The sequence below is a fragment of the Cibotium barometz genome, chromosome 7 (assembly GCF_041138505.1).
Source record: "Cibotium barometz isolate CiBa-2024 chromosome 7, ASM4113850v1, whole genome shotgun sequence".
In the NCBI taxonomy this organism is placed as follows: Eukaryota; Viridiplantae; Streptophyta; class Polypodiopsida; order Cyatheales; family Cibotiaceae; genus Cibotium; species Cibotium barometz.
This window is the reverse complement of record NC_141052.1, coordinates 30101946-30124027: the sequence shown is the minus strand read 5'-3', so window position 1 is coordinate 30124027 and position 22082 is coordinate 30101946. Positions and strand designations below refer to the sequence as shown.

General features: G+C 40.7%; 1 protein-coding gene across 2 annotated transcripts; it reads left to right on the top strand.

Moving 5' to 3' along the window:
• The first annotated feature begins 2284 nt into the window (after positions 1–2284).
• LOC147636879 (28 kDa ribonucleoprotein, chloroplastic-like) lies at positions 2285–4782 on the top strand. Of its 2 annotated transcripts, XR_015266279.1 has the most exons (5): positions 2285–2832; positions 3658–3759; positions 3874–4170; positions 4262–4407; positions 4675–4782. XR_015266279.1 is itself a non-coding variant. In XM_086800458.1 (4 exons), exons 1-4 carry the CDS (start codon positions 2422–2424, stop codon positions 4331–4333), a joined length of 882 nt encoding a protein of 293 aa, XP_086656584.1. In that variant the 5' UTR covers positions 2285–2421; the 3' UTR covers positions 4334–4721. The 2 variants fall into 2 exon arrangements, 1 of the variants encoding a protein (XP_086656584.1); XM_086800458.1 differs by having other exon boundaries at positions 4262–4721.
• The last annotated feature ends 17300 nt before the right edge of the window (positions 4783–22082 follow it).

The following is a 22082-nucleotide window of genomic DNA, read 5'->3' as shown; positions in this document are numbered from 1 at the left end:
TACTAACTAAGGCCTTAGGTGGCCAATATCTCAAAATGTACAACTTTTATAGTGCCTTTCCATAACACTTATTAATTTCCTCAATTGGAAGAGCATCTTTGTTAATCTAAAATGGGATTAACATCCCTACTATCTTCGAACATAGGGATAAAAATAAAGTTGTAGTTTCTCAATTTATTTATATTTGATGTTTATATGTCTATATACATTCTAGTTTCTCATTGTGCTTGTATTGAGATGCAGTCGTATAATCATGTTGTCCTTTTATTTTGGCACAAATATAAATATTGTGAGATGTTGAGGAGTCTCACACATCCCTTATATTAGCACTTGAACGATGCTTTAACTTTGCTCCACATTTTTGCAACTATATATTCTAGTATTTTAAACAATATGTCATACATCTATTGATGCATAGTCCAATGCTTGTTTGAATATATATGAAATTGCATTTAAAGTTGGCATAATTTTATTTAACCATAAGTAACCACTTTGTGTTGTACCCTCTTTCCTATAGTTCCTTGCCTTGCCCCCCCCCTCCACCACTTTGCAACCTTGTTCTTCTCCCAAGGCTTCTCACCTTGAGAACCCTTTCTAGTAGGCTATCCATTTTTGGCCCTTGAGACTTTCTAGTAGGCTATCCATTTTTGGCCCTTGAGACTTTCTTTGGAAGACTCATCCATGGCAATTTTCCATCTTAGGTCCAAGACTAGACACCTCCTCCAACCTTAAAGTGTCCCATTTAAGGTCATAAGCTCTTAACTGGCATTTATAGGATATCAACGCAAAGTTTTGTAGATTTTTAAACTTTTTCCAATGTCAAATGTTGCTGCTTTTCTTCAAAGTCCATCTTCTAGAAATAATACCATTTGGAGTTTTGAGATGCCCACTTTTACTAGCTCATGGCACAATATTGTTCATTTCATCCTTTTAAAAATCAATGACTATTTTTTTTCTTGAAAATCAATATTGTTCATTTCATCCTTTTAAAAAACAACGACTTTTTTTTTCTTAAAAATTAACCTTAAATTCTTCCCAAATCTTGTGAGGTTCTCGTTTGAGTTTTCTAGCAATCCACTAATCACTAGCCACATCCTTAGATAAGAGGTGTCGTGATAGAGCTTTTGACCTTTTGATATTAGTCATCTTGACTAATCTTTAACTTTACAATGATGCACATGGCTTCGTTTGTATCTTCTATCAAACTTACTAATTTTAACCTTGACGACTTATGGTTTGTCCTTTTTAATTTGCCTCTTTTACTTTTTTACTAATAGGTTGAAGCTCTTACAAATATGATGACATTTGAAAAATGACATAAACGACAAACAATGGGCTTAAAAAGTGTTTTTGGCATTTACGAGGACAAACAAGTGTAATAGAACCAGCCTCTTTTTTTTCATCATGGATGTTAGTGTGATGCTACTTGCTTGAAAATTATCATACGAAGGCATGCAAGAGATCTTCTCTTGGGGCTATCTTTTGTGCACTTCGTGCCAACTTTTGTTGTTTGTAGCACTTGTGGGTCCACATGTTTTTCTCTTAGCAAGTGTACATCAAATTTGCTTATTATGACAACTTCCCTTGATGACGTTTGGCTTGTGTTACCTTGACCTTAATGACCATTGGCTTATGTTATCTTGACAAGCATGTGTTGCCAACTCCAACTTCTGGTATGGTAGTAGCGGGCGAGAATCCATTTAACACTCTCCTCACATGCGAGGGGAGGCTTGGAAAGATAATGAAACTAGTGGAGCATGCGTAATGTCTAGGCAGGGTGCTTCCACATCATTAGAATATCATCTTATTCCCCCTTGCAAAGGGAGCTTATGTGGGAATACATTATATTTAGGCCGTTCTTAGTAAATAGGGCATGAGGAGCTAGCCTAGCGATAGAGTGTTTGTGCCACGCTCTACCAAATGGGTGAAAAGTTGGAGAAACCCACCCCTCTTAAGGGCTGCCGATTAAAGAAATGAGCCTCTCGCCGCAACGGGCGTGCAGTTCAACTGGTAGAATGGTCGGGTTCCACGATGAGGACTCGCATTCGATGCCTAGGGAATACATGACAGACGGCACACATGGCACGCACATATCCACCTTCCCAACAAAAAAAGAAAAAGAAAAAGAAACGAACCTCTTGCAAAAAAACAAATATAAAAAATAACAAGTAAACTAAGATATCTTGTATAGGGTTGTCGAAGATACCTTGACGCGTGTGAGGATCTGGGCGGTGCAAAGGGGAGCTGATCGGACGGAGGAGAAGGCTTAGCTGGGCGAGAGCTCTATCCACACTCTTGTAGCAACACATCCTTTCTCTCTTGCGGAACAAGTCCGCCACTGAAGGAGAGCTAGGTTTAGTCCTCCGCTCCTAGGGTTTTTCATCTGCACAGTTAGGGTGTTTCTCCTTCTCTGTTCTCGCCATGGCCTCTGCCTGTTTCTCCTCTATCAATGGCTCCCTCGCAACGACGACTACCGCTTCGTCTCGTCCAGAGGTCCGGCTATGGCGAAGCAGCCTTTTGTACACACCTCGTTTCACGCAGACCTTCTCTCCCTTGGATTTGCGGCCGCTGTCCCTGACTGCGTTTCGCAAGAAACTAAACAGAAATGATTTCTCTGCAGTGGTGGCGGCCCGGGCCGAGCTTTCTACGGAGGAGGTCGAAGCCCTGGACGCCCCTGTTGAGGATGATTCTGACGGGCCAGAGGATGGCTATGGTGCCCCGAGCAGTAACTCGGAAGAATCGAAGCTCTACGTTGGGAACTTGCCATGGAGCTGTAACAGCCAGGAGCTCGCGGAGGTTTTCCAGAAAGTCGGCAGCGTGGAGATGGTTGAGGTATGGACATTCCATCCTCTTCTGTGCTTGCAGGTTGTAGTTCAGAGTTCATGAAGGTAGCGTAAGAGGCCTTCAGAGCAAGGGCCTTGCAAGAGTCGGCGTAACCGGTTTTAGGCCGTTAACGCTGCCTTCGGTCAAGTAGATTATCTTTTAGGCCTCTTGATAATGTTATGTTTTGGGAAAAGCTTTTCCAGTCTGTGGTTAGGTTCTCATGGACGTGAGGGCAAGGGAGCCTAAGCAGCGTTCTGAAGGCAACGGAGCTTTTGTCTTCCCAGCACCTGCTCCTGTGTTAAGAGTTATCAGTGGTCCTGATCACAGGTCATGCATGTTGGTGCGAGCTAGCCTTTAAACTGAGTTGGTGCAAGTTGTATAGTAGCAGGTGGATACTTTTTTAGTAGTATAACCTAGGTGTACATAACCCTGTGTAGTTGGATCGCACACCTTAAGGCCTCTTTTGTGCAAGAAGATGACACCATTGTTCATACTATGTTTACCTGATACCCGCTTTCCAAGTTCGTTTCAACGACAGCATGGCTTAGGCTGTCTTCTCATTTTTCTCCATTATGTACAACTGTGTCATAGTGTCACCTGTATCGTGGCTACCTGTAGTATCGCGTCAATCATAGTGTTACGCATGTGGTTATCTTTTCTGTCTTGGGTTTGAGTGTAGTGCCTTGTCTGCATTGGAACTGTTTTGTGAAAGGTTTTGTTGATGTAGTGTTCTTTCTTGTAGATGCTCTTACAGTAAGCATCATCTTGATTTTTTGGTTCACTTACTAGTTTTAATGTTTTCAGAGGCTTAAACGTTGTAATTGCTTCTGGCAGGTTATTTATGACAGAGAATCAGGAAGAAGTCGAGGTTTTGGATTTGTCACCATGAGCTCTGTTGAGGATGCAAATGCAGCCATCCAAAAGTTTGATGGGGCTGTAAGTTCTACGTTGTTTCTTACTTTCTAGTTAAACACCGTGTGGTAACATCATTAAACGTATGGTAACATCTTTCCTTCAAGAAATCCTATATACTTGCTTTCCCACCTGCAGGATTATTCTGGGAGAACCCTGAGAGTGAACTTCCCCAACCGCTCCAGGGGCGACAACATGGCAGCTCCCCCTTCCCGCCCACGATTTGATAGCAACAATGCAAATAAATTGTTTGTGGGCAACTTAGCGTGGGGTGTTGATGATTCACTGCTGGAGCAACTTTTTAGTGAGCATGGCAAGGTTGTGGAAGCAAGAGTTGTAAATGACAGGGACACTGGAAGATCGCGAGGTTTTGGCTTTGTCACCATGTCCTCTGAAGCAGAAGCAAATGAGGCCCTCAACAAAATGGATGGGGCGGTAATATAATTTTCTTAAAAGCATATGATGGGTCACGGAAATTGTTTTTTTAGCTCAGTATTATGTGATACTGACAAGGGTCATTTTGCAGCCGGTCGAGGGCAGAAACCTTCGAGTGAACCTAGCAGGAGAGAAGCCGACTTCGAGAGGCGACTTTTTCTAAGTACGCATGCTACAAGTATGCAGGTGTATGTTGGGCTCACTTCTTGGCAAGGAGTTCTTCAGGCTTTGCCAAAGGTACATGATTACGTCCTATCATGGTGGCAGCATATCTGGCTGAAGGAAGTGATGAAAGTACAATTAAAGTTTGAAAGTAGCATATGGTGTTTGTTAAGTGGGCTGAGTGGTTTATGTGATCTGTGAAGCGGGAACACTGTGTTAAGCTAAGTAACCATGTAAGCTTTTGTAGGCTTTTTTTCTCTTCACATTTTGATGAAGTACATGTCATTTCGCATGTGTTGGGAGCTGGGTTGTCACGGACTCTGGTTGTGTGGTTATTTGCAGGTGTAAATGTATATTTATGTTTTCATCTGTTGGCATTTGAGTCACTACAGTCATGCTTTTAAGGATTTCTTATCTGCTCCAGTGAGTACAAACTCAGAGGGATTCGAATATCATGGTATTTGAATATTATGTGCACTGTGTACCTTCACGTCTGTCACCCATGGTTGATTACAGTAACAAGCGAACATGTGCTGTTGTCGAAAGCTTTCATCATTTACAGTCATATACTGCGTAGGCAGTTGACTTCAATCAGCAACTGGCCACCCCATAACTGCTTTCTTGAGACAGGTCATGTTTTGCATTGAGAGATTAGTTTTTAGCTGATGTAATTGTTTCCTTTGTATTCATGTGTCTACGTGGGTCTTCTTACTGTAAAAAATTTGTGTACCTCATTGTATCACTCAACTGGGTGAGGCGGGCTAGGCACCAAGCCCTTAAGATAAAACACGCCCACTTTGTGTGAGTGCTAGTCCACTGAAATGACTGCATATGTAAACGTGTAATGGGTATAAACCCTAAAATTTATGTAAAGTTCCCACCATCAAAATTTTAATACTCTCCAAGGGCTCCAGTTGAATATTGAAATTTAACATAACCATCTCAAATCAGAAGTGTTATCTGTTGAGTCCAGTCTTTACTTCTTGATTCCCTACTCTTAATGTTACTATTACCTCGCCATCCCAGAAAGATTTCTCCTGAATTCAGGGGCATATAAATGTTAAATCGCAATCTAGAATGTAAATCATCATTGCACTAGAAAGTTGGGATTATGTTAAATTCTTAAGTACACTGAAATGAGTTCATATATAAATGTGTAATGGGTAAAAACCCTAAATTTAAAGTAAAGGTCCTTGCATCAAATTTGTAATCCTAAGTGCTCCAGTTGAATATTGAAGTAAAGCTATACCTTGAAAACCGAAAGCATTCGTTCTCTGTTAAGCCCTGTCTTACACATCACGATGCCCTACTCTTAATGTTCTTTGATAAGCCTTGTCTTTCACTTCTCAATGCCCTACTTTTAATGTTATTTGGTAAGCCTTGTCTTTCACTTCCCAATGCCTGTTGAAATTGTTGATGCTCTTAGTGTTCTTTGTGAAGTTTTTGGCCACATTGCACCAAGTTGATGGTGTATTAATTCTTTTTATCTTTTGTGGTGCATATGCCCTATTGTAATAATTCTTTCTATTTTGTTATGATCCTTATTATGGCTTTCTACGTTGTTTAAACTTTGACAAAAACTCAATACATAGACCTTCGTATGAATGTATACTCTTGATTGTGAGTGCATGAGGGGGGTGTAGGATTATATAATGATATGAAGTTCTACACCCACTATTGGGCATTGATGATGTATCTGTTAGAAGTCATCTCCTGTCTATACCCATACACCAGGAACTCTATTATGGGTGTGCCCACCCTTTTAGGTGTTTTCTCATTATTCCTCTCCCTGAATTTTTCCCCAAATTTTCGTAGTTTTTTGGCTTGGGTGGCAGCCTGTGGAGGTCTTAGATGGTGGCTGCCTGCAGCTGTTTGCCTATTGGTGCTGGCCAATTGTGTGATTGGTCGTGGACACCACGTTCATGCAGGCCGACACTGTTCAAACTCGGCTGGATGGATATATATATGCTGGTCATGGAGATAAAGGCCTGTCTGTTGTCCTAGCGCGAGCAGGCCGACTGCAGTGCAGGGGCCATATAATATGGCCCGAGAGCCCCCTTGCCACATTGTCTTGTATTGTACTGTATTCGGGATCTTCTTGTGTATATAGAGCAGAGTTATACACCTATCTCTCTATTTCTCTTGTGCTGTTTATTTTCTGCAATGTTCTTACTATAGTGTTTACAGATTTTGGCATCATCTTTGTTGCATATTTTGACAATATCTAGTCCATAGTATGCATGATGGAGTTGATGGTTCATTGTCTTGTGGATGACTACAATGAGGTTATAAATTGCATTTACTTACAGGGTGAATTTAGGCATGTTATTGGATTCATCTAGGTATATCTTTATGCCTTATTTGTAGAAATGTAAATTTCACATTGTGAAGCTTTAATCCAAGTTGCAACCGGTTGCTATTGTGTTAATTCTATCTTTCGTGGTGCATATGCCCTATCAACTACTGTTTTGTTGTAATAGTTATTTTTGTTTGTTATGATCCTTAGTGCTAGGCTTCCCTATGGTTGAGTTTGCCTTGTATCTCCGAAGTTTTGATAGAAACCTTTGTATGAATGTATGCTCTTGTGCGTGCGTGCGTGCGTGGGGGTGTTATATTGATACCAAGTTCTACACCCACTACTGGGCACTGATAACGTTAGTGGGGGTGTTGTATTATGTACTCCACACTATGCATGATGGAGTTGACGGTTATCTAGATATATATATTTAAATAAAACAATACCTCCAAAACCAAAGGTATTTGACTTCCTGTGGTAATGTTACTATTACCTCGCCATCCAAAAAGGACTTCTCCTGAATTCAGGGGAACACAAATGTTAAATCGAAATCTATAATGTGAATTATCATTGCACTAGTAACTTGGGATTATGCTAAATTCTTAAGTCGACCCCTTCTCCAGACTGCTTCCATGACGTTTGAAAAGGATGTGTAGTAATGCTAAGGCTGTAGAATGCCAATTCATGAGTGGTAACTACAGAGCAGTTTCTGTACATCTGGTATACACTTGTTGAGAGTACTGGCCTCGTTAAAGGCATATGGTAACTTGACATGCACCTATAAGTACACCATTGACCTTCTCCCGGTTTGCGAACACCCTTTGTGAAGGTTGAAGTCTTTCAAGATTTTGAAGTAGCTGGCCCCTCTCCTTGGAAGATGATGCGGAGTCGCTTGGCTGTAGAAGTCTTGGGTCCTGTGTCTGAGACCCGTTTGAGAGGCTTACATCAAAGTCTCACAAATTTAAACTTGATCAACATGCCCGGTCAACGTAGGGAATCAACACCATTTGCAGTCAACGTAGGGAATCAACACCTCAAATGGTGTGTTTTTATTATGCTTATCTGTGCTTAAGTAATTAATTCACAAGCCACTTTGAGGTAGCTACAATCATCTAATCTAGCATGTTGCTAGAGGAAACAGGCTGAATGAAGGCATGAGATTGCATCGATTGGACCCTCCCACCAAGGTGTATGCGTGGGCTCAAACACCACCTTGAAGGAAGTAGATGGGTACAGTTGAGTTGCTACACCTTAGGTGATGATTCGTCTTTGTATTTGGAAGCTTTTAAATCTTGCAAGAATACATTACAAAGTGTCTTCGTATTTGGAAGCTTCTATTGAAATCTTGCAAGAATACATTACAAAGAGTTGTCACATGGCCTTATTAGTTTATTAGTTTATTGTGATGCCACTTGAATGATTTGATGAATTTGATTAATTTCATGTTATAATTTCGTGGGATATCCTTGTTTTGCTGAACACTCTAGTGGCAACAATAGAAGAGTGCCAAGTGCAGGCTCCTTCCTCTATATCCTTTATTGAAGCATCAAGCAAATGTTGGTTAAACATAAAAGACACATGTTGGTATTACTAGTACATCAAACGATATGCTACTATATGAAGATGAAACCATATTAAGGATCTTTTCTTACTACATATTAGTGGTAGAATTTTGTCGAATTAACTTCACAACAATGTAGCTCTTTGGTTTTGGGACATACAATCACAAGATTCCACATAGATGTTGTTGAATCAATTGATGAACTCTATGTTACAAGTGACATGCATATAACTATTTGTTGACATACCATATGGTTAGCAATTTAAGGTCCACACACACATATGAAAGAGAAGTCTTGCAACTAAGGTTACAACCATAAATAATTGGACTCACATGCACAAGGATCCATAAATAGCTTTTCTTACAATAATTGTGCTTGTCTTTTACAAAAAAACAACCATAAGTCTTGCAACTAAGGTTACAACCATAAATAATTGGACACGCATGCACAAGGATCCATAAATAGCTTTTCTTACAATAATTGTGCTTGTCTTTTACCAAAAACAACCATAAGTCTTATAAGTAAGGTTACAACCATAAATAATTGGACACACATGCACAAGGATCCATAAATAGCTTTTCTTACAATAATTGTGCTTGTCTTTTACCAAAAAACAACCATAAGTCTTGCAACTAAGGTTACAACCATAAATAATTGGACACACATGCACAAGGATCCATAAATAGCTTTTCTTACAATAATTGTGCTTGTCTTTTACCAAAAACAACCATAAGTCTTATAAGTAAGGTTGCAATCATAAATAATTGCACTCACATGTACACAAAATATAACACGTCCCAATTATATAAAATGGGTAGTGGACATAGTAACAAAATGTCAACATGTTGTGTGGTGGCTGGGTGATGGCACTACTACACCACCAACAAATATACTAGAAGAATACACAATAGGATTAGAACTGGGGGACACTAAAATGCGAGCTCCAAGGGAACCAATCAACCTCGCTCTTGTCCTCAACCCTCCATCTAACACCGTCGAACACCCATACACTCCTTAAACTCTCCAATCTGTCCCAGCTGACTCCTTCAGCTATCCTCTCAGGTCAGCACACTGATCTCCAGCATCTCTAATCTTTCACCTTAAGCCTCAGCTGACCACCACAGCTAACATTCAACTGATCACAAAACCATTCCCAATCGTCCTCGACACAGAATTGATCCTATTCCGAATGTAACCTAATTTGGAAGTCAACTCTGCTGATTCCAGTATGAAAGCTGTCCGCTTAACACCAAGAATATCCTCCAATATAAGCCAACTTCTCAAACATCTACTAACCTCAAGCTCTGACCCTCAGAATCTCTCTAAACCAGTCAACTGCTCTCTGTTGACACTCTACTGACTCATATCTATCCTAATTGATAGCAACTGACGCATAATTCTTCAGTTCAGTGTCCTCTAACACCACTATACCCTCAAACAACTCAGATCTCACCAAGACCCAACACAACACACCCTCAGCTGACACTGCTTGTTGAGCCTGAGACACCTGCAGCCCACTAGCCCTTCTGATTTACTTACTGCTGACAGTTTCTGACTCCAAATAGATTCCACTCATCCCAAATTGACTAGTTCTCACCCTCTACACACACAACATCTGATAAGATCTAACATTAAACTCCATACACTCTATTCTTCATTGAAACAAAACCAGACACTCTCAACTTGTGGCTCAAAATAAGGAGAAAACTAAGAGGGTCCTCCACTGATAGACCTTAGCTAACAACTCTTTACAGCGTCATCTTCATCCACGACTTGAAATTTCACAGAATTCAGCATCCAACTGACTCTCAACAGCTACAATAGTTGAGAAGTTCTGAACTGAACCAAGTCTCTAACAGAGGTTCTGCACACAGAATCTAAGGGACACACCTCTTAGCCAATTCTTTGGACTCTAGCCCTTTCTCTTTTCTGATTCAATCAGCCTTCTCCCACTGCACTGTTCTCCATGACCCTCAACATCTGCAAGATCTCTAGCCTGCAGCCTTCAGTGAAATCAAACAAACTTGCAGCATCTCAACACAGCGATCCCTCTCTCTTTCTCTCCCCCACTTTGGTCACACACTCTTGCATAACATCGAAAACTTCCCCCCAATTGTCCCTTCTTCAACCCTCTCGCCACCCTTTGATTCTTCTAGATTGTAGCACATCTCGCTTCTTTGTTATCCCATTTAGTTTCTATTTTCGTTTCGTGCACCTGCACAAATACACCCGGCTACCACGTCGTTTTCGCCACCTGGGATCTTCTACACACCATCTTATCTACATTTCTTTTTCCTATATGCCATATTTAGGATGGGCTTGGGATTCCCCTCACATATAGCCCATCCCCTTAGGTGACCCTTCACGGCGTGAACCATTTTTAGTTCACGACATGAACCAATTGCTTTTCACGATGTGAAACCTTCTCTTCACGACATGAACTTTTTCTGCAATTTCACGCCTTAATCAAATCAAACTCACGAACTTGGTATAGTCAGATTAAGGCTAAGGAAGTCTTGAGAAAATTAAAAATCATAACAAGGTAACGTGGAATTTTGAGTCCAAAAGCAAAAAATTTAAGCAGACAATTATCTGTTTTACACATTTAAGATGTTAAGAGTTGTATTTTGTGAGATAGGTTGTAGTGAAGCAACTCGCCCCTTGGGCAATTTTGGAATATGTGGTCGATGCCACATCATTCACATATGGGTTGCAAGGTATCAGTGCTTGTGGTCATGACATTATTCCAAACTGTGCATTCTGCCACCTTGTGTGGTCCACGACAATAGAAACACTCAAATGTTTGCTAAACTGTTTTCTGAGCAGTTTTTATGGTTTGGACTATTTTTACTTGGGGCACGGGAGATGGAGGTTTTGAGTTAATTGTAGGTGAATTGGGAAATTTGGGGTGTGTCATGACCAAAGGTTTTGCAATAAATGCAGTACAAAAAAATAGGCACCTTGAACGCAAAATGGGATTGGGATGGACGTAGTGATTGCACTAAACACAAGACATCTCGCCCATCACTTGGAGAGGCATTAAGGATGTTTGGTTTTGAAGGAGCTCATCCTCTCTTGGAGACTAGTTCAAGCCTTTTAAGCAACGCTACATAGAATTTAGTAAATGACAATTCCGAGATCAATTTTTCTTTATCCATTGCTTCACTTGGTTTAGATGAAGAACATCTCGTATCGTGATTCATCCTCCATCATGTTGTCATCAAACGTATTGCTTCTTTACAACATTGATCGAATGTTTTCGGATTGGATACAATGATCAAGTTGTGTAAATTGTTGTTCTTTAAGCCCATCATGAAAGAAATATCTCTTCAATTGAGCATCATTTAGTTTCTCCCATGGATTAAGCCCAAGATTTTTATCTGAAGGATAAAATCTCTAATGGTTTTGTTTTGTTTCCGCTCAAACAACAGCTCCATTAACATCATCATAGGTACTCTTTACATTATCCAAACTCTGCATCCTCTCCAAACACTCTGCAACTTGGAGGCCATAGCCAAATATATCGCAGCCATCAAGCTGGATACCCACATGGCTCACATCTAAGGACTCGGCGTCATCTACACCAATACTCTCACCATCCGTTTCAAAACAGGTCGTATCAATATCATCTAGAAAAGTATGAAAAAAACTCAAAGGAGCATCTTGCAGCTTAGCTTGATCACATTCATCATCCACAACATCCATTGAATTCCTTGTCCTCTCTAGTACACATTTAGATGACTATTTTGCAATATCATTCTCCTCCAAACCCCATCCTGCAAACATATGGTCAGCATCCTTCAAACCTACGCCTGCTTCCTTTGGAATCATACCAATAGTAGTAGTCACCCCAAAGACTCCATGAGCATCAGTGCATGTATCTTCCACTACTGTCTCAAACAGACTCTGATCCAAATCTACTTCGTCATCTAATCTGCCCAAAGACTCCATCACTTCCACAATAGCTCCAGTCATATCCACACTATCAAATTGATTCGAGGGTTGCTCCATATGCTAGTCAACTCCCACAACCAACACAACAACATTCAAATTCCCTATCTGATCAGTCAGCTCTTCTGTACCTCTTGATACAGACTACTCTGCCCCTTACTTGGTTCCATAGCTCCTCTCTCCATATGCATATCCATAGGAACCACAAGCTTGTTTGCTTATCTCTCCTTCCTTGTCAACTCTTGCTTCCTCAATCTCTTCCTCCACTGCTCAGTTCCCATCCTCACTACCCTATCATATGTGTCAGGATCTTCCAGCTCCAACTACTAAACCTGTCTTTTTTCAAAAAATCAAGTGGAACCTGATTCTCACCCAAAGCTTTCAGAAGCTTTCTCCAAATAGCTTCAAACCTTCCAACAAAAACCAATATTTCTTCATCCTCTCTCTGATTCAGCCTATGAAGCTCTCTCCACAAGTCCTTTGGAGTATCCACCTTTCCATATCTCCTCTTCAGGGCTTCCTTCAACCTATTGCAATTTCCTCTTTCATCATCTGTGGCCTCATATTCAAACCACTCCCCGGCTGCATATTCTAACAACAAATCTGCCATCCTCAACTTATAGGCATCATCATCCTTATCATTGTTCAAAACCACCAATTCAGTCCTCCTCAAAAATTGGGTGACATCATCACCCTTCTCACCATCATATCCAAAATCAGCAACAATTGGTCTTGGGTTGATCAGCAAGTCGACTCCAACCTTTTGATCACAACTCGTTTAATGACCTTTTGACTCAGTTGGACACCTTATCCACCACAAACTGACTCAATTAATTTCTCTAAATATCTGTCCAAGTCAGACCAGGCCTCCTACCACCCTGACCTTCACTTCTCATAACATAGTTGACCCTCCTCTGATCACATCAACTGACCTGAATAACTCCAGTTGACCTTCAATTGATTGGAAATTGTCTCATAAATCCTCCCCTTATCCCCAGTCAAGTAAATTCCCTCTAGGCTCTTCAACCTTCCTCAAACATCTACTAGCCTCAAGCTTTAACCCTCAGAATCTATCTGAACCAATCACAACTACTCTCTGTTGACACTCTACTGACTTAGATCTGTCCTAACTGACAGCAGCAAACTGACTCAGACTTCTTCACTTCAGTGTCCTCTAACACCACTATACCCTCACACACGTCAGATCCTCACCAAGACCCAACACAACACACCCTCAACTGACACTGCTTGCTTACGCCGTGAGACACCTTCAACCCACTAGCCCTTCTGAATGTTGACTGTTGTTGACAGTCCTGATTCCAAATAGATTCCACTCAACCCAGATTGACTAGTTCTCACTCTCTCCACACACAGTAGCTGACAAGATCTAACATTTAACTGACTCAGTATGACTAACCTCTCAATTGAAAGTGACTAACTCAGTTTTGACACAGCAGACAATAGATTTTCCCTCACAGGGGTTCCTCTTCCACATATAAACGGAATCAAAAGAATACAGGTAAGGCACTATGGCACATAATCTCATCAATTCACACAAAACTCAAACTCCATATACTTTATTCTTCATTGAAACAAAACCAGACAGTCTCATCTTGGGGCTCAAAGAAAAAAGAAGAAAACTCTTGTGTTCCTCCACTAATAGACCTTAGTGAGCAGCCTCTTCACAATGTCATTTTCATCCACGACTTGAAATTTCATAGAAATTAGCATCTAGCTGACTCTCAACAGCTACACTTGAGGAGTTTTGATCTAAACTAAGTCTCTAATAGAGGTTCTGCACAGAGAATCTAAGGGACACACCTCTTAGCCAATTCTCTGGACTCCAGCCCTTCCTCTTCTCTGATTCAATTAGCCTTCTCCCACTGCATTATTCTCCATGACCCTCAACATCTGTAGGATCTCCAGCGTTCAACCTTCAGCGAAATCAAACAAACTTGAAGCATCTCAACACTGCAATCCCTCTCTCTTTCTCTCCCTCACTCTGGTCACACACTCCTACATAACATTGAAAACTTCCCCCCAACTGTCCTTCTTCAACCTTGTCGCCAACCTTAGTTCTTCTAGATTGTAGCACAGCTTGCTTCTTTTGTAGGAGAGTCAATCTTGCATTTTACAAGTACTATTTTCGTCATCTATATTTTTTATTTTAAATGTAGGAGAATCAATATTGCGCATATTCTCTTCATAGGATGAAAATTGAACTAGAATTGATGGAGTATTTGTGAGTGCAACCGGATGAACCAGATGAGTGTGTGCAAGCTGCAAGGTGGCGGCATGCCTCTAGGAACTCACAAGGGATGAAGAGAGCATACTCTAGTCAAGATACCCTAGTCAAGATGTGGAGGTGCAGTATTTTTAGGCAGCATAGAGCTACACAATGACGTTATCTCCGGTTTCCAAGGAGATAATAGATGCATTATTCATCGGTTCCCGTCTTGAAATTAAATATATCATAGGAGGAGGAAGAGATATGAAATATAGCATTAAAATAGCTTTATATGAAGGAGAAGTCTTGCAACTAAGGTTACAACCATAAATATTTGCACTCACATGCACGATCCATAAATAGCTTTTCTTACAATAATTGTGCTTGTTCTTTGCAAAAAATAACCATAAGTCTTATAAGTAAGGTTTCAACCATAAATAATTGCACTCACATGTACACAAAATATAACACGTCCCAATTATATAAAATGGGTAGTGGACATAGTAACAAAATGTTAACACATTGTGTGGTGGTTGGGTGATGGCCTCTACTGCACCACCAACAAACACACAAGAAGAATACACAATGGGATCAGAACTAGGGGACAATAAAATCCCAACTCTAGGAGCACCAATAAACCTGGCTCCTGTCCTCAGCCTTCCAGCTAACACCATTAGACACCCATACACTCCTAACACTCTCCAATCTGTCCCATCTGACTCCTTCAGCTACCCTCTCAAGTCAGCACTGATCTCCAGCATCTCTGATCTTCCACCTTTAAGCCTCAATTGACCACAACTAACATCTAGAGCTGATTAAAACCATTCCCAGCAGCCCGCTATACTGACACATAATTGATCCCATTCTTATTGCAACCTAATTCGGAAGCCGGGTGCTGATTCCAGTCAGAAACCTACTCGCCTAACTCCTAGAATATCCTCCAATATCAGCCATTTTCAAAACCTTTCTCCAGAGCTTCATTGAACCTATCAACACTCGATTTGCTGAGCCCCTAGTGACCTTTTGACTTAGTTGGACACCTTATCCACCACAAACTAACTCAACTGATTCCTCTAAATATCCCCCCAAGTCAAACTAGGCCTCCTACCATCTTGACCTTCACTTCTCACAACACAGCTGACCCTCCTCTGATCATCATTTGACCTGAATAACTTCAGCTAACCTTCAGCTGACTTGGAACTCTAATTAGCTGACCTGATTAACTCCAGCTGACCTTGAGCTGACTGGAAACCAACTCAAAAATCCTCCCCTTGTCCCCAGTCAGGAAAATTCCCTCCAGGCTCTCCAACCTTCCTCAAACATCTACCCTCATAATCTGACCCTCATAATCTGTCTAAACCGATCAGTTGCTCTCTGCTGACACTCTACTGACTCAGATCTATCCTAACTGACAGCACCTGACTCATAATTCTTCCCTTCAGTGTCCTCTGACACCACTATACCCTCAAACACCTCATATCTCACCAAGAACACACACACAACACACCCTCAGTTATAACACTCCTGAGACACCTTCGGCCCACTAGTCCTTCTAATTTTGCTGCCACTCCTCACAGTCCTGACTCCAAATAGATTCCACTCAACCCAGATTGACTAGTTCTCACCCTCTCCACACACAGTAGCGACAAGATCTGACATTTAACTGACTCAATCTAACTCTAGCCTCTTAATTGAAGGTGACAAACTCAATTCTGACATAGTAGACATTAGATTTGCCCTCACAGGGGTTCATGTTCCATAAATGCAATCAAAAAAATACAAGGCACCATGGTACATAATCTCATCAATTCACACAAAACTCAAACTCCATACACTATATTCTTCATTGAAACAAAACCAAATAGTCTCAACTTTGGGCTCAAAGACAAAAGGAGAAAATTCTTGGGGTCCTCCACTGATAGACCTTTGCGATAGCTCTTCACATCGTCATCTTCATCCATGACTTGAAATTTCATAGAAATCAGCATCGAACCAAGTCTCTAACAGAGGTTCTGCACATAGAATCTAAGGGACAAACCTCTTAGCCAATGCTCTGGAGTCCAGCCCTTCCTATGCTCTAATTCAATTAGCCTTCTCCCACTCCACTGTTCTCCATGACCCTCAACGTCTACAGGATCTCCAACCTGTAGCCTTTAACGAAATCAAACAAACCTGCAACATCTCAACATTACAGTCCCTCTCTCTTTCTCTCCCTCACTCTGGTCACGCACTCTTGCATAACATCGAAAACTTCCCCCCAACTTTCCTTCATCAGCCCTGTCATTGCCCTTGATTCTTCTAGATTATAGCATAGCTCGCTTATTTTGTTCTCCCATGCTGTTTCTATTTTCATTTCACGCACTTACACAAATACACCCGGCTACCATGCCTTTTTCGCCACCTGGGATCTTCTGCACACCATCTTATCTACATTTCTTTTTCCTATATACCATATTTAGGATGGGCTTGCAATTCCCCTCACATATAGCGACGAGATGAGGGAGCACATCAACAAGCTGCAGGCTCTTCAGAGCAGGAAGTTCTCCAAGCAGGGAAAGAGATATCATCAACACCTACTGCAATTGCTGTCCCCCAGCAGACAGCAAACACGACCGTTCTTGCCCTTGCTTCTTCTCAGCTGTGGCCCGTATATCATATGGATGTCAAATCTGTGTTCCTTAACGGGTGACCTACAGGAGGAGGTGTATGTTGAGCAGCCTCCAGGCTTTGAGGTTCCAGGATCAAAGGGAATGGTTTACACTGTTGACACTGTCGGACACCCATACACTCCTCAAACTCTCCAATGTGTCCCAACTAACTCCTTTAGCTCTCCTCTCACGTTAGCACTGATCTCCAACATCTTTGATCTTCCACCTTTAAGCCTCAACTAACCACAACTAACACCCAGTTGATCAAAACCATTCCTAGCTTGACATACAAATGATCTTATTCTGAATGTAACCTAATTCAAAGGCGGCTGTTGATTCCAGTTAGAAACCTGTCTGCATGACTCCCAGAATATCCTCCAATATCAGGAAAATTCAAATCCTCCCCTTGTCCCTAGTTAGGTAAATACTCTCCAAGTTCTCTGACCTTCCTCAAATATCTACTAATCTCAAGCTCTGACCCTTAGAATCTCTCTGAACTAGTTAATTGCTCTCTACTGACACTCTACTAGTTAACTACTCTCTACTAGTTAACTACTCTCTACTGACACTCTACTAGTTAACTACTCTCTACTGACACTCTACTAGTTAACTACTCTCTGCTGACACTCTATTAACTCAAATCTGTCCTAACTGACAGTAGCTGACTTAGAATTCTTGACTTCAGTGTCCTCTGACACCACTATACCCTCAAACACCTAAGATCTCACCAAGACCCAACACAACACACCCTCAGCTTGCTGCTGTTGACAGCAGCTTATTGCTTGGTGACCTTCAGACACCTTCAGCCCACTAGCCCTTGTGATTACTGATTGTTGCTGACAGTCTTGACTCCAAATAGATTCCAGTCAATCCAGATTGACTAGTCCTCCACACACAATAGCTCTGAGAAGATTTGACATTTAACTGACTCAGTCTGACTCTAGCCTCTTAATTGAAGGTGTCTAACTCAGTTTTGACATATCAGACAATAGATTTGCCCTCACAAGGGTTCTTCTTCCATAAACTTAATCAAAACAATACAAGTAAGGCACCATGGCACATAATCTCATCAATTCACACAAAACTCAAACTCCGTACACTCTATTCTTCATTGAAACAAAACCAGACATTCTCAACTTGGGGCGGCTCAAAGAAAAAATGAGAAAACTCTTGGGGTCCTCCACTGATAGACCTCAATGCGATAGCTCTTCACAACGTCATCTTCATCCATGACTTGAAATTTTAGAGAAATCAGCATCCATCTGACTCAGCAGCAGCTAGTTAAGGAGTTCTGATTTGAACCAAGTCTCTAACAGAGATTTTGCACAGGGAATCTAAGGGACACACCTCTTAGCCAATTCTCTGCACTCCAGCCCCCGTGCTCTACTCTAATTCAATCTTCTCACACTGCACTATTCTTCGTGACCCTCAACATCTGTAGGATCTCCAGCATGCAGCCTTCAACAAAATCAAACAAACATGCAACATCTCAACACTACAATCCCTCTCTCTTTCTCTCCCTCACTCTGGTTACACACTCCTGCATAACATCGAAAATTTTCCCCAACTGTCCTTTTTCAACCCCATCGCAGCCCTCGATTCTTCCTCCAAATTGTAGCGCAACCCGCTTCTTTTGTTCTCCCACGCTATTTCTATTTTTGTCTCGCACACCTACACAAATACACCCAGCCGCCATGCTGTTTTTGCCACCACCTGGGATCTTCTACACACCATCTTATCTACATTTCTTTTTCTTATATACCATATTTAGGATGGGATTGGGATTCCCCTAACAACGTCCCAATTATATAAAATGGGAGGTGGACAAAAACTAAGAATAGGTCTTATAAATAAGGTTGCAACTATAAATAATTGCACTCACATGTGTACAAAATATAATGTCCCAATTATATAAAATGGATGGTGGGCATAGTAACAAAATGTTTACATGTGGCCAAATAAATAAAGTACCACCGCATGCTACCTCACATAATAAATATGTGCTATGCAAAACCATGCAACCATACGAAGTCCTAGTCAGCTCTGTCGTAGTGTTCATCACCTATTACTCAACAATGCCAACCATGTTAGTTACATGCAATCAATTAGACTCCTCAATCAATCCCAACATGACATATGATAGGCACAAACATAAACACTAATAACACTAGCTTAGTATATAACACAGAAGCACCCACAATACTAATAACACTAGCATGGCCCCAAATATGTATACACCAATAACATTAGCGCATTAGTATATTTAATAATGGAATTACCCATGATACCAACTACCAACATGGTGAAATGATATTTGAGACATCCCTAATCTACCATAGAAAGATCTAGCTAACATCCCTCTTGCTTGAGTTTACAATTATCCTCAATTGTGTGTTTGTTTATATGAGTATATATGGTTTGGATAAGTGCAAAAATATAGCTCAGGCACCCACCAAGCATCTTCTATAGGATGGTTCTTAAAAGTAAAAAATATTTGTATTTCTCGTATGCGTGGTAGAGTGTTGATGATGGTCTTGAAATCCAACGTAGTACCTAGTCCAAAAAATTGACTAAAAAACCCAGAATCACGATCAAACATAATGACTTGGGGTAAGCCATGATGTACAAAGATTTTCTTGATAAAAAAATGTGCGACTCGTTAAGATTTGCTTAATAAAAAAATGGGCAACATAATGACCTAGGGTAAGCCATGATGCACAAAGATTTGCTTGATAAACAAATGTGCGGCTTGTTAAGATGTCAGTGTAATTTTGCATGGAATAAAATAGGCATGTTTACTAAAGCGGTCCACTATAGTCCAATTCATGTCATTATGACTCGTGGAAGAGTGCATTGATATTAATCCCATGATTTATTAAGGAATGGGTAATGACATTAATAGGCCTTGAGTCTTGCCTTTGTAAATCTTGATGTTTAGTTAAGGCAAATTTCAGGACCTTGAAAATAGCCTATATCCACGGCTTTTTAAGACAAGGTTATCAATGGAGTGCAGCAAGAGAACTCTATTCAATTGAGCGAAAACAAAATGAAACCATTAGAGATTTTATCGTTCGGATAAATATCTTGGACTCACGATGTGAGCCATGGGAGAAACTAAACGATGCTCAAAGAGATGTTTCATAATGGGCATAAAGAAAAACAGCTTACACAACTTGATCATTGTTTCCAATCTGGAAACATTCAATCAATGTTACTAAAGAAAAATAGATCTCGGAATTGTCATTCTTTGAATTCTACACAGCCTTGCTTCAAAGCCTTGAATCAAACTGTCAAAGAGAGAATGAGCTCCCTCAAAACCAAACATACTTAATGCCTCTCAAAGTGATGGGTGAAATGTCTTGTGTTCATCGTCGCCATAACTACGTCCATCCCAATCCCCAATGTGCGTACCCTAGGCCTATCTTTCTGTACTACATATATTACAAAACCTTTGGTCGCGACACACCCCAATGTCCCTATTCACCTACAATTACTTCAAAACCTCAACCTCCCATGCCCTAAACAAACACACTTCAAAGGGTCAAAACTGCTCAAGAAACAGTTCAACAAACACTGTAGTGCTTCTATTGTCGTGGACCGCACAAAGTGGTAGATTGCATGATTTGGAATACCTCAATGCCCACAGTCACTTTGCAACCAATATGTGACGATGTGGCATCAATCACATATTCCAAGATTTTCCAAGGCGAGTTGCTTCAATGCAACCTATCTCGCAAAATACATCTCTTGAATGTACTTACATGCTTGCAAGCCAAGGCACGAGAAACTGTAAAAAAGAATGCAAAAGAACACACTTTGAAATGGATAGAAGATCATGTTTTCAAACAAAAACCAAAAGAGGACGCAAAAGCTTCCGAACCCAAGAAAAACAAGGGCCAACAAACTATCAAAACCAAGGTTGAAATAAAGGACAGAGGAAAGGACTTGTGGAGAACCTAACCCCAAAAGAGCTAAAAGATACACATGATGCGAATGCATCCACCTCAAAGGCTATCCCTGAAACCACAAAACCCACATGTGCAACACATGATATAAAAGCCCAAAAGAAATTTCATTCCTGTCGCCTGGGCAAACATAATGAAAACGAAACAAGTTCTGACTCGTCACTTAGTGCACCTCCCAATACAATCAAGAAACTAGAACTCACCCAACCATCCCAAATTGAAATCATGATCACTTGACATATGAGGAATACAATCAAGAAACTAGAACTCACCCAACCATCCCAAATTGAAATCATGATCACTTGACATATGAGGAACACAAAAAGCAAGCTCAGGAGAGCATGCTTAGCGTTGTTGAGTGTCAAACAACAAGATCACCGGTTGTGATTGAACCTCATAATATCAAACCTAAAAAAGCAATCAAAATACTTTTGAAAACTTGGAGGAGTATCGCTTTCCTTTTCAAGAGGAAGACGTACCGAAATAAACTCATTAAGCCAAGAAGATTCATCAAAGGAAGATTACATAAATAATGCAATTGAAAAAGCACATGAGGAATTCGATGAATCCCTTATGAAATTAAAGCAGTCTCTCAAATCTTCATTTGGAGGAGTGCTCTTCTCTCATGTTGAAGCTAGCATAGCTTCAACCCTTGCATCTTTAAAGGCTAACCATGAGTTATACCAAGATATCAAGAGTTACATAGAATAAGACAGTAAGGATTCGCAAGTTTTCAAACAAACCTTAGTTAAAGTGGTCAGTGGACCCAAGGTACCATTGCACACATTGGACACTCTTGAAAAAGCTGAGATCCAAGAAGAGGATGATAGTGAACAAGAATATGAAACGGAAATGGGAACTAAAGTTGAAATAAAAACTAAAACTTCCATGGTTCCGCTTGAGAATTCTATCATGGTATGGTTAGATTTCCCTATGGGAAATAACGTTAAGTACAATGCACATTAATTAGCCCTCGAACAAGCCATAACCTTGTTACAATAGACACTTGGGTATCATTGGGCCAACCTACAATCATTCCTAAAGGAAATTCTTTTGCGATAAGTGCCAATAGAGAAAACATTGAAGTTCTAGATTACTTCA